General features: G+C 44.9%; 1 protein-coding gene across 1 annotated transcript in view; it reads left to right on the forward strand.

Annotated features, from left to right (window-relative positions):
- The window catches only part of ACTN1 (actinin alpha 1), a 246,119-nt gene that overhangs the window by 146,407 nt on the left and 75,134 nt on the right, over positions 1–24,578 (forward strand). The window contains 2 exon segments of the mRNA XM_029598807.1: positions 14,671–14,752; positions 16,556–16,641. Of these exon segments, the coding sequence (XP_029454667.1) occupies positions 14,671–14,752; positions 16,556–16,641 (168 nt within the window).

Below are 24,578 nucleotides of genomic sequence, written 5' to 3' on the forward strand. Positions count from 1 at the left end.
GAATGAGATAAGGCCACCCAGTGATCAACCAAGGGAGCTAATAGACGTGAATGTTTGATATTGGATCGATGTTCTATTATACGAGTTCGGATTTGTCTGTTGGTCTTACCGATGTAAAGTTTGTTACAGGGACAGCGAATAACATAAATTACACCTGTAGAACTGCAATCGGTGAAATCAAACAGAGTAAAGACTTTGCCAGAAGTGGGGTCAGTAAAGTCAGACATCCTAGCAGTATGTCTACAGACTGAACAATTTCCACATGGAGCATGTGCGCCCCGTGTGTGTGCCAGTCTGTTGTGAGAGAAGTCAGAGTGAGTTAGGATGTCTCTTAAATTCCTGCCCCTCCAATACGTAAATCGCAGTGAACTCTGAAAAAGTTGTGAAAAAGACAAGGCTAACCAGTGTTTCCGGACAATTGAAGCGCTATTATGACTGGCTGGTGAGAATGGTAAAATGCAATTTACAGACTTGTCCGAATCAGTATGTGAGGGTAGAAACAACAATTCTCTGTTGACATATAATGCTCTCTTAAAAGCCCATTTCAAAATCTTCAAAGGGTACCCCCTCTGTCTAAACCGGAGTACCATCTCCTTAGCTCTGTCAATGTACTCAACTTTCGAAGAGCACAGCCTACGTAGCCGGAGGAACTGACCTGTCGGGATGTTAGTCTTAAGAATTATCGGGTGACAGCTATCAAATTTCAGAATCGTATTACGATCAGTTTCTTTTCTATATATTGAAGTCGTGAAGGTACCATTGTGAAGTTTGATAAGCATATCTAAGAAGGGGATCTGAAAATGATGCAAATTAAAGCTAAACTGAAGGTGTGGGTTACAATTATTCAACCAATCGAAAAACATAAAAAATTGAATCTCAGTCCCTAACCAAATCAACAGCACGTCATCAATATACCGAAACCATGCATGTATGAACTCTTGCCAGGCAGATGGGTAAATGTAGGATTCCTCAAATTGTATAAACATGCAAGGCTTGGGGCCATCGTCGCCCCCATAGCCGCCCCCATAGCCGTCCCTTTAATTTGTTGATAAAAAGTATTTTCAAAACGAAAATAATTTTTAGTAAGTGCCAAAGTAGACGATGGCCCCCAGCCTTGCATGTTTATACAATTTGAGGAATCCTACATTTACCCATCTGCCTGGCAAGAGTTCATACATGCATGGTTTCGGTATATTGATGACGTGCTGTTGATTTGGTTAGGGACTGAGATTCAATTTTTTATGTTTTTCGATTGGTTGAATAATTGTAACCCACACCTTCAGTTTAGCTTTAATTTGCATCATTTTCAGATCCCCTTCTTAGATATGCTTATCAAACTTCACGATGGTACCTTCACGACTTCAATATATAGAAAAGAAACTGATTGTAATACGATTCTGAAATTTGATAGCTGTCACCCGAGAATTCTTAAGACTAACATCCCGACAGGTCAGTTCCTCCGGCTACGTAGGCTGTGCTCTTCGAAAGTTGAGTACATTGACAGAGCTAAGGAGATGGTACTCCGGTTTAGACAGAGGGGGTACCCTTTGAAGATTTTGAAACGGGCTTTTAAGAGAGCATTATATGTCAACAGAGAATTGTTGTTTCTACCCTCACATACTGATTCGGACAAGTCTGTAAATTGCATTTTACCATTCTCACCAGCCAGTCATAATATCGCTTCAATTGTCCGGAAACACTGGTTAGCCTTGTCTTTTTCACAACTTTTTCAGAGTTCACTGCGATTTACGTATTGGAGGGGCAGGAATTTAAGAGACATCCTAACTCACTCTGACTTCTCTCACAACAGACTGGCACACACACGGGGGGCGCACATGCTCCATGTGGAAATTGTTCAGTCTGTAGACATACTGCTAGGATGTCTGACTTTACTGACCCCACTTCTGGCAAAGTCTTTACTCTGTTTGATTTCACCGATTGCAGTTCTACAGGTGTAATTTATGTTATTCGCTGTCCCTGTAACAAACTTTACATCGGTAAGACCAACAGACAAATCCGAACTCGTATAATAGAACATCGATCCAATATCAAACATTCACGTCTATTAGCTCCCTTGGTTGATCACTGGGTGGCCTTATCTCATTCAATTTCTGATATTTTCTTTTTTGTTTTGGAAGTGCTATCTTCCCTTCCTAGAGGGGGAGATTTTGACGCCCATCTGATTCGATGTGAACAGCGATGGATTTACCGGCTGAACACCGTTACCCCCGTAGGTCTCAACAAAGAGATTGAATGGGTACATTTTATCTGACAGCTCATTGGATAGTAATACCTTGCTCTGATTGGTGGGTTGTTTGCCTCAGCTGATTGGTCTGTGAAGGTTTTGGCGCCTTTACATGTTTAAAACTCCATGTTGAATGACACTCAAATGCGCTCCCTGTTACCAAGTTGAAGAGTATACACACGTAAGTGAATATATTGTTTGATTGCATATATGGCATTGTCAGCGACATTTAGTTACAGTCCTGTGTTTTTACCTTTATTTACAGATGGCTCTGAATCCTCTTGTGCGTCCCCCCCGATGCAGCCCCTGGCGAAACACGGGTCCGTGTCGGGGGACCCTTTTGATTAAAGCATGATCTTATATACACAGTGGAGTTGCCGTTATGAATAAATATTACCTTTTGACTTACAAATTGTTTTGAGTTCCTTGGGACTGTACAACTTGATCTTAGCACTCACCCTTTGGTGTGTAATGAATTTGTAAACCAGAAATAATGTGTCAACTTTACTTTACTTTTCTTCTAGCTGCTAAACTCTTCATCTGCTTGCTGTGTCAGGCATCTACTGGAAAAACTGCTTTGAGCTGAAACTGTCTCTGAGCAGTTAGGTAGAAGTTAGGTAGCAGTTGGGTGCAGCAGATTAAATATTCTGTATATATTGAATAAATCCTACAAAATGAGAGCTGAAGCAATGCTCCTGGACAGTGTTGGGTTCAGGCATAGTCCCTGGGAAGCCCATAACCTCTCTCCATCACCATAGATGGTGTATTTAATACTAATAAAAATGGATTAATAATTCTGTGATTCAGTTTTTGGTATGTCTGAGCAGTATCTGGTACCCCTTCCCCTCACTATTCATATTGCCTGCCAGTTCCCTTCACTCTCCCCCACACCCGATGTAAAATAAATAAAATATTTAAAAAATATATTAATATATTAATATATATTAAAAATAAAATATTAAAAAGATGTAAATATCCGTTTTGCCTCCCAGCTTCCCAATCAGTATCTCGACCATTTGTCACTCTCCCTTGTAAATTATTACTCTGTTCAATTAGTAGTTTCGTTGTTGCTTATTTACAGTTACCATTCAATGTAAAGGCAATGCCTAAAAGTTAAGTTATTTGTAAACAGATATGATGTGCAAACGGATGTCAGTATATAAAAGATTTTAAATAAATATATATATATATACATACATATATATACATTCTGAATTTGTGTTCCAGGAAAATCCTAAGAATGTTTTGTTAACTTTAATAAATAAATAAAGTTCTGAAAATCATTAAAACCAGTCCGTTCTTCCTGCTCTCTCATGACACGGGCAGCTAGTTTCTCTCCACTGAAGAACATTGACAGTGGTTCATGGTAATTCAGACTGCATTTGCAGGCAAGACATAGTTAAAACTGTGTTGGTTTTTTTTTAGCTTTAGTGCTTCTAAAGCATGTTGAGTTTTTAGGATGGCGCCCTGTTCACAGGGCCATGCCAAGGGGATTAGGCGCCCTAGGCACCTTCTGCCTTGCACCGTCCCCCACCCCTACGGTGCTTCCACCCCCCCAGACTCATGAAAACCGCTGGTGGTCCAGCAGGGGATCGATTATCCATTGCCCCTACCATGTGACACTGGCCTGCCAATTGCACTGTCACATAAGAGCCAAAGGCCACCGGTGCCATTTTGGTTAGTGGTAGTCGACGGCCCGGGGAGCCGATCGTTCCCGGGCTCCCCGCTGGACCACCAGGGGTTTTTGTGAGTCTTGGGGGAGGGGGGGGGGGTTGGGAGGGTGGAGTGATTTGGGGAGAGGGGGTGAGGCAGAGGCTGGGCAGAATTTTGAAGGGGCACTTCAAGATTCTGCCACTTGAAGCTGCCATCTCACCCTGTCTCATTGACTTGCGAGTGGCAGCAGCACCCACTAATGTTCGGCGCCCTGGGCCCAGGCCTAGCTCATCTAGTGCCTGCCTGTACAGAGTTGAGGTTAACGATTTGAGTCCAGATGTCGGAGAAACAACACACAGGCCCATCTCACTTGCTGTAGTGACAGAGAAATGGAAAGCACTGGGGTGTGAAAGATCCCTCTCATGGGATCCATTCAGCAGCCTTTTAGAAATCTGATCCCCAGCTGTAGAATGTGTGCTGGTCCGGCCCCGAGTCAGAACTCTGCACGTTGTAAAACGCATGGTAATGGTGGTCTCCAGCAAGGACAAGAGTGAGACAGCGTTGCCAGTATTTTGACTTCTCAATACTCCAGAATATAGCACATGTGGGAGAGAATATTCAGCAAACCTGGTTGATGCAGACAGCTGGGTGTACGCAAAGCCAGTTTTCTAATGTCGGTGTAACTTTGGGTGGTTTTGTGTGTCTTATTTGTCATGTAACATTGCATCTGTATACTGTTCCTATGTGGATGGTCTTTTTGGGCTAATCCTTCTCCCATCCACCTTGCCCATCCCAGAGCTGTAGCCAGGCAATTTGGTGCCTTTGGCCAAGTGGAAAAACTGTGTCCTCACCCACTACACAACACATGACACTATTAGTTGGGAGACTCTGTTCAATGTTTGTACAGCAATGCCCATGGTCAGTGCAAGGGTGTTAGGTGCCCTAGGAAAACTTTACAGCCTCCACCCCCACCTCATCACACCCTCCTCGCACACAATTAAAAAATTATGCATTTATAACAGATTTTACATGAAAAAGAACATTCAAAGCACAGTCTTCTGAGGTAAAAATATCACTAACAATATGTATATTATATTTACATACACTGCTGTGGTGCCAACCAGAAAACCCTGCAGAAAAGCAAGAGACACTTGGAACCTGTATAGCATTAGGCCTACTGTAATGCGTCTTAAGCCATGGGCATGACCCTCAGAGAGCCACTCAAACAGCAACAACCCCACCTATGAAAGTTAATACTATAAATATTAGAGCAGGCCTAAAATAGTAATAAATCCCCTATTAGGAAAACAGAACAAGCCAAGCTGCTATAGCTCCCTACATAGAAATTACATTCTAATGGAATAACTCTCTTCAGTCACACATGTAAAACACAGACTCTCAAATACAGAATAAAGAGACCATACAGTATAAACAGAAATGTACAGACAAAAACTGAACTGGAAACTGCAACAAGCCAAGTTCTGTATGCACTGCAACAATGTAAAAAAACAGAAACATTACCATTCCTCATAAAACAATATTAGTAAAACAATACCAATAAAAAGAATAATTCAAAACAATTAGTGAATAGAATAGCATTCAATAATTAAAAACTCATAAAAAACCTTCCAAACATGAATAAAATATTTCAAAACAAGCACATCAAATAACACCCAACCATTAAAGTAAGGGTTTTAAAAAATTACCTGTTATCCATACCTTGGAACTTTTGATTTTCAGATGCCCTGAAATTGTCATGGATTAGCAGGCAGAATAACTGGGGTAGTTATGTACACACATGCTCTCTCTCACTCTCCACTCACAAACACACTCACACTCACTCACTTCCTCCTTGACTTAGCAGGCAGCAACAGTCTCCTTCTTTAGCTCCCGTGGCCAAGAGAATGACTTCCGGTCACAGGGCACTGGACTACTTCCGGCAGAGCACACTCCGCCGCTGCTCCTCCGAAGCAGCGTGACCCCGCCAAAATCAACGACGTAAGCGCGGCCCCACCAGAATCAGCAGCGTTGCCAGTGGGGCTGCGCTGCTTTTCCACTTACTAAGGCTGCGCCGACCACGCTTTTGATTTTGGCCAGAATATCACAGGAAGCAATGACACCAGATTAAAAAAAAAAAAAAAAATAAAAAAAAAAATTCAAACTTGATGGTGTAGATATGTTACAGTATAAACTTAATTAAAGATCATTTGATAGCTTTGATTTCTTTGACATAATGTATAGATCTCCCCCCCCAGTTAATCAGTCTCGGGTATGCACCTTCATCAGAATTAGGGGTGTACATGGAAGAAATGTCAGGAGAGATTATTCATAGAGAAGGTGGTGCATGCCTGGAATGCCTCTCAGAGAAGGTGGTATAGTTCAAAACGGCATGGGATAAACCCAGAGAATTCCTATTGACAAGAGGATGCTAATGAAGCACTAGGGTAACCTGCACAGAGCAGCAGCTCAGCCCAAAAATAGCAGTGAAAGGGCTGCATTGTGCTTCCAAGAAGGCAAGTGAGGAGAAGCAGCAGTTAGGCTGGGCAGACTAGATAAGACCAAAATGGCCCATTTTCTGTCATATTTTTGTGAAGAGCGCCCTCTGAAACAGCTTAGCACATGGCTGAACCAAGGGACAATATTTCAAATGTGGGAAAAGGAGAGGGTCACGTGATGTGATAGCTGGGTAGACGTGTTCCTACCTAGCTCCTGCTCTGCTCCGCTCACCGCGTTGAATATCCCGGCGGCAATTTTTATTTTTTGGACGCTGTCTCACCCAAGTGGTTCCTTATGACCACGGTGCGTTCCCGCGGTAAATTGCCGACCTCGCAGACGCCGAAACCGCCCCGCAAGGAGAAGGAACGGTCCCGGGACTCAGACCCCAACATGGCGGCCCCTTCAGAAGGTGACGGCGCGCACCCTGATCCCCCGCTTACCCTGACCGATATTAAAAGCGCTATCAAGGAGGCGCTCGACGAAAAATGGTCTCTCCTCACCGCGCAGCTTAGTGCGGTCCAGGAAACTATCGCGGCGCTGCCCCCCCGGCTAGATGCGGTTGAGGCCCGGGTTTCAGACATTGAAGACGCCGCACTTACTCAAGCTTCTAAAATGGCCGCCCAGGAAAAATCCGTTTCGGCCCTGCAAGCCAAAGTTGATGACCTCGAAAATAGGGCCCGCCGTGATAATCTGCGGTTCCTTGGCTTCCCCGAGCAGATTGAAGATTCTACCCTGTGCTCGATGCTGGAGGCATGGCTGCCTGAAGCGCTTGATCTCCCCCATTTACAGGGTAAGCTCGTGGTGGAGAGGGCCCACCGGCTGGGGGTCAGAGGAGCACCGTCTGGGAGATCACGCTTAGTTATTGCAAAAATCCATAATTTTGCTCACAAATCGGAAATCTGGCGTGCTTCACGCGCCAAACGGGACTTGCACTATCAAACTCATCGCATTCAAATCTTCCAAGATTTTTCTGCTGCGGTCTCGACGGCCCGGCGGGGCTTTGCCGCAATCTGCACTACTTTACATAATAAAGGAGTCAAGTTCGCCCTGCTATTTCCCGCCCGTTTGCGGATTTGGGTGGCGGGACAGGCTCATACTTTTGAGACTGCGCCTCTGGCCCGAGACTTTGTGGACCGTATGGATACTTGAGGGGTGCGTTGTTCTTTTTTGTGGATAACAAGCTCTGCGCCCCCTCCTAAGGCCTGATGGACGCCCATGGACGCCCGAGGACTTTCCCCATTTTTGGCTGACTCACCCACCGCGATTGGCGGCCCGTATTTGAGTTTTTTTCCATGGAGTGCTCGTGGATTTTGTGGAAGGTTTTTTTTATTGTTTTTTTTGGGTGGCGACGCACAGCGGCCACCCTCGTGGGGTGCTAATGGATTTTTTTTTTCTTTTTTTTTCTGCCTCAGGGGGCCGTTTCAATTTTTTTTGAGTTTTTCCGGATTGAATGACCCGCCCATTGGACACAGGGACCCTGGGATTATCCAGCCGGCCCACCTCTGTTTTTGCCTATTATTTGATTGTTAAGTTATTTTGTATCTAGTTTTTGGTACTGTTTTTTTTGTTGTACTCTCACTTGCCTTCTCTTTCCCAGGCCAGGACGATTACCTGGGCTACCTTAGGGATTATGGGCGAGTGGGGACGGCCGTAGGGGGCTGCTTTGGGGGTCTAGCATCCCGGAAACGGGTGTTGTATGGATCGGAGTGGGGTCCACTTTTGGTTAGTATGGTTGGTAGTATGTTTGAGGGGGGGCTTTGTCTTGAGTGGATGTTGGGGTTCGTGGGTAGTGAGACTATAGTTGGGTGTTGGGGTCGCTGGGGGTGGAAGGGTTTCTGAGGGGTATGGGTAGGAACACATCAGACCGTGTACTCTTATCTCCTTACGAGATTTCATGGCTGAACGACCGCTAGTCGGTCCGGGGAGTTGGGGGGACGACAGCTGGGGAAGGGGTTGGGGGGTTGGGTGGGGGGTGGGGATAGGGGAGGTGGGCGGGAGGGTGGGCGGGTTGGTTTTTCTCCGGACACTACTGTGGCACTCTACGCATGTATCAATTTTGTATGCAGTGGTTCACGTTCTCACACGGTGGCGTGTGGGGAGGTCTCGGCTGGGAAGGCCTTCTCACGGGATGATTGGTTTTCAGCTCGGTTTTCGCCTTTTTGGGGTGCAGACATGACTTTACCCACTAGATTTGTGTCTTGGAATGTCTGTGGGCTACATTCCCCCATTAAGCACACTAAAATTTTGACGTGGCTCAAGCGGAAATCCACAGTTGTGGCCTTCCTGCAGGAGACGCATTTGACATCCCAGGAACATAATAAACTGCGGAGGGAGTGGGTGGGTGCGGTGTACAGTGCCGAGGGCTCCACCAAATCTGCAGGGGTGGCAATTCTACTTCATAAAAGTCTCCCTATAAAAATTGTTAAGGACATTGTTGACCCCTTAGGCAGGTATATTATTCTGATTACTGAGCTTTATGGTAAATCTGTTGTGCTGTGCAATGTTTATGCCCCGAATGTTTATGATCATGCCTTTTATGCTGCTCTGTACGCCCATCTTCTTCCTTACCTGCATGCGACTCTGCTCTTGGGTGGGGACTTTAATACCATCCGGGATGCGGCGTTGGATGCCTCCACGTCCCGGCAACCGGAGCGTTTTATGGGGAAGGGCCCTCAATTTTTGGAACAATCCTTGCATGTCATGGACGCTTGGCGAGTGTTGCACCCCATGGAGAAGGATTTTACCCACATTTCTAGGGCGCATTCCTCTTTTGCGCGGTTGGATTATTTTTTGATAAGTGACCACGCTTTTTCAAATGTGCAGGCTGCGGGCATAGACAATATAGTTATCTCTGATCATGCTCCAGTTTGGATCGACTTGTGTCTGACCGGTGGGGGGCGGGGCAGTCAGGGCTGGCGTTACCCGTATTTTCTAGCTCATGATAAAAAATTCCATGAATGTTTACGCAGCAAATGGGCAGACTTTGTGGCCGATAATCACGCGCATGTTCAACAACCCTCCCTTTTTTGGTATACTGCTAAGGCGGTTCTCCGTGGGGAAATTATCTCCTATGTGGCCCATCATAGGCGGATGCGGGACAAGCAGATCCTGGCTCTCACTACCCAATTGCGGAAGGCTAGGCAGTCCCTGGCGCGACGGGATACTAAGACGACCCCTTTTGGCTTTCGAACGCTTCAGATGGCACTCAATTCCCTGATTCACCAGAGGGCGACTAAGAGCTATCTGTACTATCGCTTCCAATTATATCAATACAGTGACAAAGCTGGCAAATTGATGGCCAATTTGATCCGGTCGGCGCGGCCGAGTCGCTTTGTCCCAGCGTTGCGAATCTCCCCTACTGAGGTCGCTAGTGATACCAAATTAATTCTTCAAGGCTTTCGCACGTTTTACTCTACTTTGTACTCCACTGAGGATGGGGGGGGGGGGCGGAGGGGGAGCGATTTTGCTCGGACCTACCACTGCCTCAGTTGACGGCGCTCCAGCGGGACGCCCTCAATCAGCCCATCAGTACCCGGGATGTTCTTCTGACTATCCAACAATTGCATGATTTTAAGTCACCAGGGCCAGACGGTTACACGGCGGAATTTTTCAAAGTTATGAAAGACCAAATAGCGGGCCCATTGGCTGCGGGGTACTCGGAGATGGTTTCCCGGGGCTCCTTTCCGGAAGGGGAGAATAAGGCGTTTATTACCCTCTTACCAAAGCCCGGGAAGGACCCTCTTCTACCGGGGTCTTACAGCCCCATTTCCCTTTTAAATTTAGATCATAAAATTTTGGCAAAAATCCTGGCTGATCGCCTGGCCGCGATCTTGCCCACCTTGATCGGCGATCACCAGGTGGGCTTTGTTCGCCAGCGGTATGCTTTGGCGAACATTAGGAGAGTGCTGACGGCGATGACTATATGTCGCTGGTTGGAGGAGCCTCACTTGGTCATCAGTTTTGATGCGGAAAAGGCATTCGACCGGGGTGGAGTGGCGGTACCTGTTTCACCTGTTGGAACAGATGGGATTCGGAGGTTTTTTCCTTCAAGCTGTACGCCTGTTGTACGCGGACCCCAGGGCAGTGATCCTGTTGAATGGCAGTCGATCTGACGAGTTCAAGGTGACGCGGGGGACGCGCCAGGGCTGCCCTCTGTCCCCGCTGTTATTTATTTTGCAATTGGAGCCCTTTTTGTTAGCGTTGCACCAGGAGCGGGGAATACGAGGAGTCCGCTTTGGCTCCAGGATTTTTAAAGGGGTGGCCTTTGCTGATGATTTGCTTGTCCTTGTCACGAAGCCTCATGATTCCGTCCCTCGCCTCCTTTCTTTGATTGAATTGTTTGGGGTCTTTTCGGGCTTACAGATGAATACCCACAAATCCTCGGTGCTGGCTTACCCGGCGTCGTTATCGACCACTTGGCCGGGGGACTTTCCGTTACACTGGGCTCAGGGTCCTCTTCGATACCTGGGGGTGTACATTCCTGTGGCCCCTGATCAGATTTACCAGGCTAACGTCCCGGGGCTTTTGAGGGACACAGCCGACAGTCTGCTCCGATGGAAAAACATACCTCTCTCCCTTAGTGGCCGGATTAATCTTTTTAAAATGTGTGTGCTCCCTAAGTGGCTTTACTTCCTCCAAAATGTCCCCATCCTTCTTAAACGGGCAGACTTGCGTTACCTGGATACTCTGCTGCGAAAAATTTTTTGGCGAGGGGGGAAGTCGCGTGTCCCATTGTCCTGGTTGCAGGCAAAATGGGGGCGGGGAGGTTTGGGGGTACCGGACCTGGGTCTGTATAATTTAGCTTGTAATTTGCGGGTCCTTCGCGACTGGTTGTTAGACTCGGGGACTTTTACCTCCCTCGAATCTGAGAGGGCTTTACAGGCCCCTATTGCGCCTGCTTATGGGTTACAGGCACCTTCGGCTAAACTACCCTCGATCTTGGTGACCTCACCTTTGGTTCGACCCCTCCGCTTATCCTGGCGGCGGGTTGCCCGAAGGTTGAGTATCTCCCCTCACTGTGCTTACTTCCTCCCGGTCCGGGGTAACGCAGAGTTTACCCCGGGAATGCAATCTGTGGGGTTCCAGACATGGCAGGCACATGGGGTCACTCATTTGGGACATTTGTTTACCTCCGAGGGGCGGACCTTCACATTTCGGGAAGTTAAGGAAACATATGGGCTGGGGACAGTTCACACGTTCTCTTATTTGCAACTGTCGCATTACCTACGATCTCTTCCGGAGGCACATAAAGACCCAGCCACTTTCCAGTCCCTAAAACGGTTGTTTCAACTAGAGGGCCGCGCGGTACCTTCTTTGTCCCATTATTATTCCAAGTTGCGATTGGTAGGGGGGGGTGACATGTTTGTACTGTTGGCCACCCGCTGGACTAATGATGGTGATTTTGCCCTTACCCCGAATATTATTAAGGTGTGTTTTCGTCGTGCAGCCAAGATCTCGGTTAACCAATATTACAGGGACATGCAATATAAGTTTTTGTGTAGGGCGTACATTGCCCCTCAGATGGCTTATCATTTTAGGCTGGTCTCTGGGGCGGGGTGCCCTAGGGGTGGTCGGGCCTTGGGCACCTTGTCGCATGTTTTTTGGACTTGCCCCCCGATTAAACGGTTTTGGGGGCGTATTGCGGATTATCTGGCTGATTTCTTGAATGTAGTTATTCCTGTTACCCCCTTGTGGCTCTTATTTGGCTGTATATCGCCCATTCGCATCCGAGATCTTGGCTCACGCTTACTTGTGGCAAAGGCTTGTATTGTAGGTAAGAAAATCATCCTCTCCAACTGGCGGTCGACGGACGCTCCGTCTTATTGGGCGTGGAGGAACGGATTTCATTCGTTGATGACCATGGAGAATATGCTGGCTCGACACTCGCCCAATGCTAGACGACGATTTCTTTCGGTGTGGCAGCTGTATATCCAGACCCTTCCGCATCGAACCCGGAGTTTGCTCCTTAATGCTTGATGGCCCGGCTCGGACTTTCTTTGGTGCCTTGTGGGAACGGTGGACTGCATTGACCTGCTGCATCTTGGACTTCTTGAGGCTGATGTTCCGGAGATTTTGGGGGGTGGGGGGGATGGGGGGAGGGGGGTCTGTTGATGTTAGTTGCTGATTGTAACATATGCCGGGGGTGGGTGCAGAACCACCCCACCTCCGGCTAGTTGTTTGTTTTTTTTACTTGACTGAAAATAAAAACCGTTATACCTTCAAATGTGGGAATTGTGTGTGTGTGTGTGTGGGGGGGGTACTTCTCGGCTGGAAACCAAGGCAAAACGAGATAACGAATATCGTCGCTGTTTTCCCACTTTAAAGTGACTGCGTTTCCCTAATCTGAACACACGTTCCAAAAGAGTGTGGCCGTCACAGCAGAAATTGAGAGTGCTGCTGATGGTGAAGGAGAATCTTATGTTGACTCGGCTTGTTTGCTTAAGACACATTTCCTGTTAAAACTGCCAGAAGCTGTGCACACACTGTACCAGGGCAGGTCCCAGCGGGTAAACGGATAAGGAGGATATGTACTCCCGGCATAGCTAAGACCAGAGTACAACAGTTGCATCCTGTCCCCTCATTAAAGGAAAATCTATCTTGCTTGTTTTCTGCCCAGTCATGGCAGCTATGAGCAGATCAATGTTTTGGGGGTTTTTTTTTTTTTAATTTATTTCCAGTCCAGACACAACAGAAGATTCTTTTCATTTTAATTCATGGAATAAAAACAAATTGGCTCGCCCCTTTATCATTTTAGTACCCACCAGGATGGATGGTACCTTTTTAAGAAAGTTTATTTTATTTATTCAGCTATATTTTTAGGTTACCTATTCTAAAACTAAATAAATAAAATAGGCTCTAGATGGCATATAGTAAAACTAAAACCATAAGTACAGTAAAATAGCAAACAGACCAAATTATCAAATAAAATGATTCAGCTGAGCTGTTAGAACCTGGCATAATACCGATGGAGAGCAAAGCCTTCTTGGCGTGCCCATATCAGGTCCCAAAACCTGATCCTGGAGGGCCACATCCCAGATGGGTTTCCACAGCAAATATGCATGAGATCTATTTGTATACAGTAAAAGTACATGCAGCTAGATCTCATGCATATTCATTGTGGAAATCCTGAAGTCCTGACTGAGTTGCAGCTCTTGATAACTGAGTTTGGGGACCCCTGCTTAAAGGGCCTGGCACACACATGCAGACCTCTAGCTGTATACTGTCCGTTCAAAACATACGATAGAGCAAGAACGAATCATCTTATCCCAAATGTTGCTGAATTCAGGTGCAGCCGTGACAGGAGGACCAAATAACTTTCACTCAACTTTGTTTCATAGACAGATTTTCACTGAGAGTAATCTCCAGCAAAACTAGAGAAAGTAAATCAACAATACAGACTACCCTCAGGGCTGTGGGGTTAAACATGATGGGGCCCAGGACAGAAACTTGGAGGGGCCTCTCTCTTCCTGTGTCCTCTCCTTCATTGCCCCCTTTACTGCCTATGGCCCCTTCTTGAGTCCACCCCCACATTCCCCTGCAGCTGGATCTCATCCTTGAATCTCTCTCCCCAGGTCCTCTCCCATTTCTACTCCTGTGATTATCCCCATCCTCTATCCTGGAACCTTTTTCTTGCCCTTCCAGGTCCTGTCTCTCCTACCCTCCCAACCCTAATGACCTCTTCCTGGGTCCTTTGTCTCCTGTTCTCCCTCCCCTCCATCCTGCCTGGCCCTTTCCTGGTTTCTTGCTGTCCTTCAACCCCATAGTACCTTCCTGAGTCCTGTTTCTCTCCAGCCTCCCCTCATTTGGCTGGTCCCACCCTGGTGGACCCTGTGAGCTGGCACAGGCTCATTGGCCCTGTCCCTCTCATGGGTTTCCTTGTTAACAGGAAGCCCATGCAGGAGGAGACACAGCACACTTATTTTGTGTTAATTAGTAACATTTAACATATGCCAGTTGTCCAACACATGCTATGTGAATGGTGGCAATGTTGGAGAGGTCATGAATTTGCATGGCCTCTATGTTAAGAAGACAGTTCAGTCAATCAGCTGGCAAGCAGAGTCCTAAGAGTAATATATATTACCTAGATACTGGAACGCTGTCAAGAGCATGCTTTCCCACCCTCTTCACTCTTCCCTGAGCGATGTATCTTATTTGTGTCATAACACCAAAGAAAGTTGACTTTCTCCATTGCAGTGAATGAGTTGTAGTCCGGTTGTCCTGCATATTTTGTGTTGATATCATCCTTTGACCCCCACTGTCTCTTTCCTTTTGCCCAGGATGACCCCCTCACTAACCTGAATACAGCTTTCGATGTGGCAGAGAAATACCTGGACATTCCCAAGATGTTAGATGCAGAAGGTAATTAAGATTGTGATTCAGTAAATTGCACAATTGCTGTTGGTGGATTTAGCGTTCTCTCTCCTCTTCTAATAAATAGAAAGATGCTCTTCTCCTGCCACAGTATGGAACGTTTTACTTTCAGCTGAAGACGTTCGCATATTGTTTAAGACCAAGAAGGTTTCTGTATTGGCTTTTTAATTATTATCACAATGTGTTCTTTGTGTGCTGTCCTGCTTTAATAGGTGAATCAGGACCTCAAGAGTCGTAAAATACTGTAATGCAATGTAAATTACGGTATGTGAAGGCCCTAGGAGCCAATGTAGTACCAGTGCAGACTGCAGGAGCCTGAATGGGGCCCCTCATGGACCAGCCCAAAGCCCACTGTTAATGTTTTCCCCCACTTCTGTGCTATAGACTGTGCATCCCAGGGTTTGTACCTGGAAGCTTCCCCACAGAGCTCCTTGTCCCCAAGTATTAAGAGCGCATTCAGTAAATTTGAGAGGTTGAGATAATTCCCCGCATGTTCCAGCTTACAAGTGAGGTGCATTCTTGTCATGGTATTGCCCAACACCCTACTCCTGAGAGTCCATCTTTATGGCTCCTCTCCGCTTTCTGCTTCCATTTCAAGAGATAATATCCCAGTTTCCCTTTTCTATTAAAATGACAGATCATTAAGGAAAATACCTGAGATCGGTGTTACTGAGGCTTCAATTTTCAAGCGGAAGCTCAAGACCTGGCTCTTTGCAAAAGCATACACTTAATTTTTCACTATACCTCACCACTGTTCCCACTCTCCACACTCCTCCCCTGTTTCCCATTCTACCGCCCCACTCTCCCCTCCCCTTTTCTCCGCCACCTTCTTTTCTTTCTCTCTGCCCCCCTCTTTCCTTGCTCTCCTCCCTTCTCTTCCCCATCTTATCTCCTAGCCTGATTAAAATTAACCTCATAGTTTTCTTTCTTTTGTACATATGTATATAATTGCAATTCTTGTATATAATTTTATTGCAAAACTTCCCATATTATTGTTCCCCCCTCTCGTTAATGCCTTGTTATCATGTTTTTTACTGTTCAATGTAAAGCGCCATGCCGTGCGTTTGTTTTTGCGTTACAATGTGAACCGATATGATATCCTTGATGAATGTCGGTATATAAAAATTTTAAATAAATAAATAAAGTTAAGTATCAGAGGGGCTTTCAGGGGGATTTTTGTATTCCTGAGAGATAAAATAAGGGAGGGTACAACAGACCGAATATAGAGTAGCAGCTAGATGAAAGATGAAATGCCTTGCTGGAAAAGAGATGCTTTGGTATGTTGAGACTTGGGAATCCTGTTTTTCTAATTGTCTAAAGTTTCTGCGTACCATCCAAGCTCTTCTCCCTCCCCAGAGTTTAGTTAGAATTGTTTATTTAAATTTATATAGACGCCTTATCTTATAAAGCCCATGGCGGTATGCAGCATAAACATCAGAAATATTAACAAATCTGCAACAGTGAGCAAAACAAAGACTAATAATATCCAACTACAATACAACTTACAATAATACAAAGCAAATAATAGACAAATTACAGCCTTGCAAAACTAAGAGAACATTAACAGTTTTGCACTTTATCAGCTCCGTTATCAGATGTCAGAGGAATAAAACTGCACCAGCCTTACACCATAAAGATTTTAATTGTCCACTTTGAAGGCCCCTATTTGGGGACTAGAATTGGTATAATTGGTTTAGATAAAGTTGATATACAGATGTTTGCTGTAGCCTTCCATTCCTTTTCCTCTTGCAATTTGTGAACCTGCTCTTAACGAGAAATTTTTCTCGACAGACATTGTTGGAACCGCGCGTCCTGATGAGAAGGCCATCATGACCTATGTTTCTAGCTTCTACCATGCCTTTTCAGGAGCCCAGAAGGTATCCCAGGATTCCAAGCAGCACCTTGCTCCTGTTGCTAATGTCCAAAACTTTTTATTTTTCTCTTTCTTTTCTCTAGCCACTGGGTTATATCCTTTCTTGGTAGGGTTGGTGGCTGTTCAAAGTGGTACCAAAATGTAATTGGAGGGGGATGTTAGGAAAGGTAATTTTTAGCAGGAAAAACTGTGTGGCTTGTGGGTAGATTGTAAAGTTTAAGTGCAACAGTGGCACTAGGAACTTTGTCCCTTGTGGAGTCTCCGTGACCCAAGCTCCCATTATCTTCCTAACTCCAAAATGTTAAGTGTTAGCTTCATTTTATGATGTGCTGCTTTAAAAATCCTGTCTGCAAGTGTTACTGAGGGCCCTGACGTACCTCAGGTTCGGTTTCTGGGTGCTGCGGAAACGATGGCTGTCATGTGTTATACACATGTCGTAAGGTCTTGCTTTAGGTTGAATATTCTGCAGTTTGTTTGCACAAAGACTGACTGCTGCATTTTTATTGTATCTTGATATCTTGTCGTGTCTGGAGGATTATGCAGTAAAATGAGACTTGCCTCCACTAAACCTTTTTTTTAATAGAAGAGACAATGTAGAAGTCATTATTCTAAGGTCCTCGTAACATTATTGAATTGTTGCTTGTGTAGATCCTTATTTGCACTGGTAGTTTTGCCTCCTGCTCCTCAAGGCTTCCAGCTCACTCAGAACCAGGACTGAGATCTGGCACCTTTGAGTCTTAATTCACAACTTCCTGGCAGTTGTATTGCTTGTGTTTTACATCCCCTTCCAACTTATTGTAGTCCCTGCCCCCCCCCCCCCCCCTTATCTGGTGGTCGTGCACCTGTGATCATCTACCTGAAATCTAGCCACCAGGTGTGGCCCCATTGCACAACTGTGACACCTCCCTCCCACAGCATCACCCCAGCTGGTCTGGGAAGCAGAAGAAGCACTTTGAGATTCAAACCCAGATCCCCCTCCGCGTGGCATGCTCCGCTGTCCAACTAGGCCGACCTTCTGTGTAGACTATTATCTACTGAAGAGAGCAAAGTCCCCATTCACTGAAGGTACCTAGTGGGACTGTATTCACTATATAAAGCATGCTTAATTAAGTCAGATTGTTTTGCTTTTCAATTAAAGCACTGTCTTCCCCTCCTCACCCTTTTAGAACAGAATGGAGTAACTCTCTGTATCGCGCTCTCTGTAATGGCTGACCCTGATACTAGAATCAGGGCAACAGAGCAAGACCATGTTTGGCTGTGCACCTGCTAGGATGGGCCATCTCATATTACCTCTGTCTTAGGGTTATGGTATTCCAGGCCTGGTTTTAGAACTTAGCCCTTAAAGCAGGCTTGCATGGGTAGCTTTTGATTTCCTCAACATTGTCTTCTGATTGTGATACGTTGTGTATTGGGCCCTCCTCCTTTCCCTCACTTGTGCCTCGAGCTGTGGAGCCCGTTATAAGCAGATGCAGGGACCAGCTTGATTTTAGCACAGAACTACAGCACTTACTTTGGAAGTACAGGTTTGAACAAGGACATTTTATTCTGAAATAAGCTGTGGTAGGGAAACTTTTGCCATTTGTGCCATTTGTAGGAAACTCTTGAAAGGAGCTACCGAAGTTGCTTAAAGGTACATTCCCTATGGGTGTGAAATTGCTTAATATTAAGCAATAAATGCACTACGGTTTGTGCTTGCATGGCGAAGATCTGCTACCAGTGGATGCCTGATGCCAGAGCATGAGGACAAATGGGGGCGGTGGGTGGGCAGAAGGAAGGAGTAAGTGCCACTTTGAATGTAGAGCTAACCCTGCCAGTGTTCTCTGATGTGACTCCCAGCTCTCCGCATGGAATCTGTGTTTGGCCTGTCCAGCAGTGCATGGAGAGGAAGCATCTTCTCCTGTCCCTTCCCTACAAGCTCTCCTGTGACTGTATTATTCGGTGTGCTCTGCTTCTCACTTTACCCTTTCAACCTCTTCTTTTCCTTCTTTGCACAGATATTATAGGCACGCTAAGGCCGGATGAAAAGGCCATTATGACCTATGTTTCATGTTACTACCACGCCTTCTCAGGTGCGCAGAAGGTGAGATTTTATTCCTAACAGATTCCCACCCTCCCCACCCTTCCCCCATCTAAGAAAAGAGAAAAATCTGCCTCCAGGCTCTCCAGGGGACCATGTCAAATCTTTTATCACCACATGATGTGGGGAAAACTGAATGGAACTTTATACAGAATGTGGCCCTTTTTCTGTTCAGTAAAAAAAAAAAAAAAAAAAATTTTTTGAAGCGGGGTTTGAAGGAAAAAAGAGAACAGGCCTCCAGTTCTGATATCCTGTCCTCCACTCTGTCTCTCACTTGGTTCTTCCCACAGTTACAGTCTTCTGATTTGCTGTAGGATTACAGTCTCTTTACACCAAAAACTGAAGAGCACACTACAGGGGTGTGCCGTGGGATTTGTTGGCAATTCCATCTCTTTGAAACAAACTTCAGGAAGCACATGCCAGCAGGTGTGTGTGTGTGTGTGTGTGTGTGTGATCACACCAAAACAGAAAAAGAACTCCACGGAACTTTGTCAGTATGTAGTTAAGGCCAGTAGCACATTTTTAAAACCCCCTTTTCTAAAAACATCTGAAAATTTGGTTTTAGAGCTAAACAAAGCATTCTAATGAGGTTCAATCTCAAAAAGAATGAAATTGTTCCTGTGTTCTCTGTACAGTCATTGCCATACCTTATATGCTTTTAAGTAACCCTCTGAAGTATTTTAAATATTTAGACTTTCCCTCCTTTTTAAAATGAATTTGTATGTTAGCCAAGGGGTGGCTTACTTTCTCATTTCAGGAGCTATAATATAATTCTGTGCATCTTTTTCTTGTCTTATGATGGGAGTATATTTCTACAAGTGTCAGGGCAACAGAATAGTCCATCTTTGCATGACCACTGAAAGTAATTTGGGAATTTGATAAGGAAGATATGGGAAGGGGGATAGGGAATGGTCACGGTTCTGGAGTAGAAGTCTAGTTGTTAAAATGTATTGCACACGTGCAGAGAAGCTCTCGGATGAGGTGTTAAAAAATACGCCCCTCACAGTTGTCCTCATAGCCTCCATTTGGCCAGCTGTAATTAGATGTTGGCAGTCACCCCTATTCTCTTGGCTCTGCTGTGGAAGTTTATCTGCAACTCAGGGGCTACAAGTGTGCTGCCAGACCATTCATTTTTCCCAAGATCTGTTGTATAGAAATCATTACTTTTATTTTTTTTTGTTTCTGTGTTTTATATTGCGGGCTTGATTTATGTTTTATTTATTGTAGTTTTGTTGATTTTCTTTTGGAAATCAGCATCTAAGAACTTTGAAATAAATAAATGAATAGAGGTGTTTGCATGGATGTTTCTGATATACTAAACACAGGACAGTATGCTGCAATCTGAATTTGTGAATGGTGCTACCTGGGTCCAAATATTTTATTACTACTGTTATACATAGGCACATCTAGAGTGTACCAAGGTGAGGTCTCTTGGTTATATCCGAAGGCTGCCCATTCTGCAAAGACCAATAATCCTCCCTGTTACAGTCTTCATTTTTCAACTTTCTGCCTCTTCTGAGAACCCACTATTTCCTCACACTGCTGCTCTCCTTTCCCTCCATACCATTTTTAGATTGTTGAAACGAGTGACGTTTTTATCTTACAGCACCTAACATTGCAATTCTTTCTTTTATTGCATTTGGGCATACAGGCCTCCAAATAGACAAGATGGTAGGCAATCTGAAAAAAGCCGTGAGGAAAAACAAAGGAATAGATGCCCGAAAAGTCTTTTCCAAATTCTTTAATGGGTGGAGACGTATAAAATTGATAAAAAATCAACTTTTCAGGCATCTATTCCTTTGTTTTTCCTCCAAATAGACAAGACATCCCTAAGGCTTAACTCTGGGTCCATTCCTTTCCCCCTGTTCTGTTTGTCTTGACTTTTAGGTGATTTCACTTTTGTCATTCTCCCTCCTTATAAAAGCACCTGTAATTCTGGCTACTTGAAAAAGTTCTTACCCTTCATAGCGGTACTGCAATACATAGCAGTCGTGCCACAGTGTTACATTAAATTTCTCTTCCAATTTCACTATGTGGGTTCTTTTTGAACTTTTAAAAGTACTCGTGTAACTAGATGAACCAGAAGCTGGTGTAACCGCACCCGGGCAGTTTTAGCCACCTCTGTTGAGGTGGGGTTTTCAACTGCAAGCTAGCTTGCTGCTGCTGCTGGTATGTGAAAATCTACCCAAAAAGATATAGGCAGTACACAAAAATGCATTGGATCTGGTTGGAGGTATGGAAGGAAGCAGACCTGGCCTTGGAGTCACGTTGACCCCGTTTCAGTGGACTTTGGTTACCTTGGAGATATTTCAAAATGTTCGCATTTTTCCCCAAACGGGAGAAGAACTGCTGATCCCAGATTGCTTTGGGATGGGAGGAAATTGATGGGGATTACTGTAGCCTGTTCCTAGGGCTTGTGCAGCTCTGATGGAGGCACGGGGGGTGGGGGGGGGGGATGCCTCATGGTTTACTTGCAGTTCAGCTGCTCTGGGCCTATCCTGAGTGCTTACGCAGGTCAGAAAGTCCTCCGGTTGCTGGGTACGGTGTGTAAAGATCAGTTGGGGTGTATTAGCACTACACGGGCTCTTGCTAAACCAGTGCACCTTACTCTGCTCATTTTTTCACCCAGATGCTTTCACACTCCTGCCAGCTCCAAAGGAGAAGGTCAAACGATCCGTTTTCTGCTGCTTTTCTTCTTTTATACTGAGTCCTAAAGGTACTGGCTCCGGCCTGACGTGTGCTGTCTTTCCTGCTGCTTTTCCTCCTCCTCCTTTTAAATATTTACAGTACTACTCACACCTCTGACATTGTTTTGTTCTAACTGCTTCCCACTTATCCAGCACTGAATTGTTGACATGACTGCATGGGTTGTTCTCTTAGTTGGTTTTCAGTTTTATTACACACAAAAGATGGCTGCTTTAATGTACTTCCTTTTCAATTCTGATTTTTGTCTTGGAAGTTTCTAACAACTCACCAATGCACCAAGAGACTTATTTCTATGCATAAGGAGTTTGGCACAGGGAAGAATTCATAAAACTTACATAGCTGCCCCAAAAATAACATTTTGATTTTTGATGTAGGACTGCAGTGGTTTGTGATCTCAAGTGAAACTATTATTCAGATCTAAGTACAGCAGTGTCTCTCTTTATTGCATTCAACTATCTAGAATCCTCAACTCTCTGGCATCTTGCCCAGGCAGCTCCTATGGGGTTGGGTGAATGATAGGAGGTGAGGACTTGCATTAGGGAGTAGAGTAGTTTTTCTCTGCCATGTTTTGGCCAACCCAGCATCAACATCTCCCTTCCTATTCCCTGCAAGAGAAGGAGGGGAAGGGGTTGGATTAGGGAGTGGAGCAGCCTTTCTCTGCTGAGCTCTCTCCACTCCAGCATCGCACTGTCCCCTCTTTTTTTTTTTTTTTTTCCCCCTGAAAGAGATGGGAGGGGAAAGGAAGTTGAGGGGTCTTGGATAACTGGCATATTTGACCAACCAGCACAGCCTATTTCTCATGCATGCCGATAATTGGGCTTTTATTGTACTTAACAAACAATAAGAAGTGCCCTGCTGGGTTAGACCAAGGTCCATCAAGCCTAGCATGCTGTCTTCGGCGGGGACCAGTCCAGGCCACCTGTATCCAGCAGAAAACCAAAAAGTAGGTCTTTTTTTTGTTGCTCCCACCTAGGAATAAACAACGGCTTTTCCAAGTCTTCTGGGGTAATTATTTATGAACTTTTCCTCCAGGAATGTACCCATATCTTTTAACCTTGTATTTGTAATAGTAATCTTATTCTCAGCTTGTATATTATGGGCAAAGTGGTCAGTCTTGATATAACCAATCCCCTTTGCAACAAATATATTGACTCCCCAGTGTGTGCTTAAAACTTGTAAGCCCATGAGATCCTACAACCTTCTGTACCTATTTGTCACTCGCCAGTATTATATAGTAAATCTGTTTGTTTTCTCTAGTTCGTTATCCCCTATGTTCTCCGTACAACACTGCACATATTGATGATGCTGTATAAAAACTTGAAACAAGTAGTTGATGAGACCCAATTGCTCGGACCTCCTAGTACAGAACATGTTTCTGATGAGTGCAATTTGAGTGCTTTTTATTTTTTTTTCAGCCTGGTGGTTTCTCCTCTCTCCTTTTTCTTCCAAATCAGTTGGAACAAGTGGTATTCATGAGCCCTTTATTCACAGTTATCCAGGGACTTTTCTCCCATTGTAATAGACCAAACCTCCCACTGTTCCTAGTGTTGTTCATTGACGCAATAGTCCTTAGGCCATGCAGAACTCAATATCATGGGCTTGAAATCCACCCACTTGGTGTCACCATTGTTAATGACCATGACTGACTTCCTCTCCCCTCCCCAGAGACTGAGTGCTTCCTCCACAGCATCTGCAACTCTAACTGCCCCGGAGTGCAGAAGACCTGACTTGGGGCTCGACCTGGGGACATTCTGCATGGCAAAACACTGCACTGCCATTGAGCCACCAGACCAACCCTTGCCCCTAAGGACTATGAATGCTGCCTCTACAGCCAAGTGGGGGGTGCAGAAAAATCTATCCGAGAATCAAAGAAGGGGTCCCACTGCATGGTAGCACATAGTACTGAGCCACCTGGCTGACCCAATAAAAGTAGATAGCAGACCTCCACTGGCAGTGAGTAAGTATGCTGCTGTTGCCATCCTAAAGTGAGTCCCTATTGTGGAAATTTGAACCAGTCCAGGATTTTAAGGTCTGGTCCTAATACATTTTCTTCCTTGTAATCTAGATTTTTCAGTAGAGATGGGATGAAAACCAGAGGAAGTCGAGCATGGTAATGTAACATAGTGGCAGAGTAGATGTCTGCCTGGTGTCCCCTGCCTGAGAATGGATCAGATTCTTGCTATGGTTTCATGTTGATGGGCCTTGCCACCATGCTCTGCACTTTTGTCTTCCCCTCTTTTTGACACCCGTATTATTGAGCAGGGCCCCTCTCCCTATTTCTTCTATCTGCTACTCCCCCTACTCTTACCATTGCAGTTTGGGTAACCTGTTTCAAGCATCCACTATCCTCTCAGTAAAAGTGATTTCTCTGGTTTCCTCTTTATTTTTATTCAAAATGTATGTATTGCCTGATGCAGTGAACTCTAGGCAAGTTACTGTAAAAAAAAATAAAAAATTTCATAATGAATAAGACATCCTAACATAGTCATGTGACTGTGATAAAATAATAAAACAATAAAAGCCATTATTACATAGACAAGACTAGGATATAAATTGAAAACTCCAGAGAGTACAGCCTAAATGCAAATAGCAGTCTGCCCTCTGAGTCGTCTTCCTTTCAACTTCATGTTGTGATCCTTTGTCCTAGAATTTCCTTTTATTATTGACACTTTCTCCTTCTGCTTTCTTAAAGCCTGGTAAATATATAAAATTTGAATGTTTCTGTCAAATCCTCTCTTTTTTCCTTATGTCTTCCAGTGAACATGTGAGTTCCTTAATTCTGAGTAAGATTTTTGTTGCAGGCCCTGAAGCATTTTGGTAGTCCTTCTCTGAACTTTTAATCCTTTCAGTTCCTTACAAAGATATGTCCTGTATACAGTACTCAAAGTGGGGGCCTCCCTAGCAGCCTATACAAGGCCAAGATTTCCTCCTCTTTCCGGCTCAAGCCCACATAACAATGGGAGACAGTCAAACAAAATCCTTTTTGTTTGACTTTTTTAAAATTTAGTGTTAGAGCTGCAGATTTACTTATTGTCCCCCTTCCAGTTATTAGTTTAAATGTGATCATGTTATGATCACTGTTGCCAAGTGGCCCCACCACCGTTACTTCTCTCACCAAATCTTGCGTTCCACTAAGAATTAAATCTAAAATAGCTCTC

Source organism: Rhinatrema bivittatum, chromosome 4 (assembly GCF_901001135.1).
Source record: "Rhinatrema bivittatum chromosome 4, aRhiBiv1.1, whole genome shotgun sequence".
Lineage (NCBI taxonomy): Eukaryota > Metazoa > Chordata > Amphibia > Gymnophiona > Rhinatrematidae > Rhinatrema > Rhinatrema bivittatum.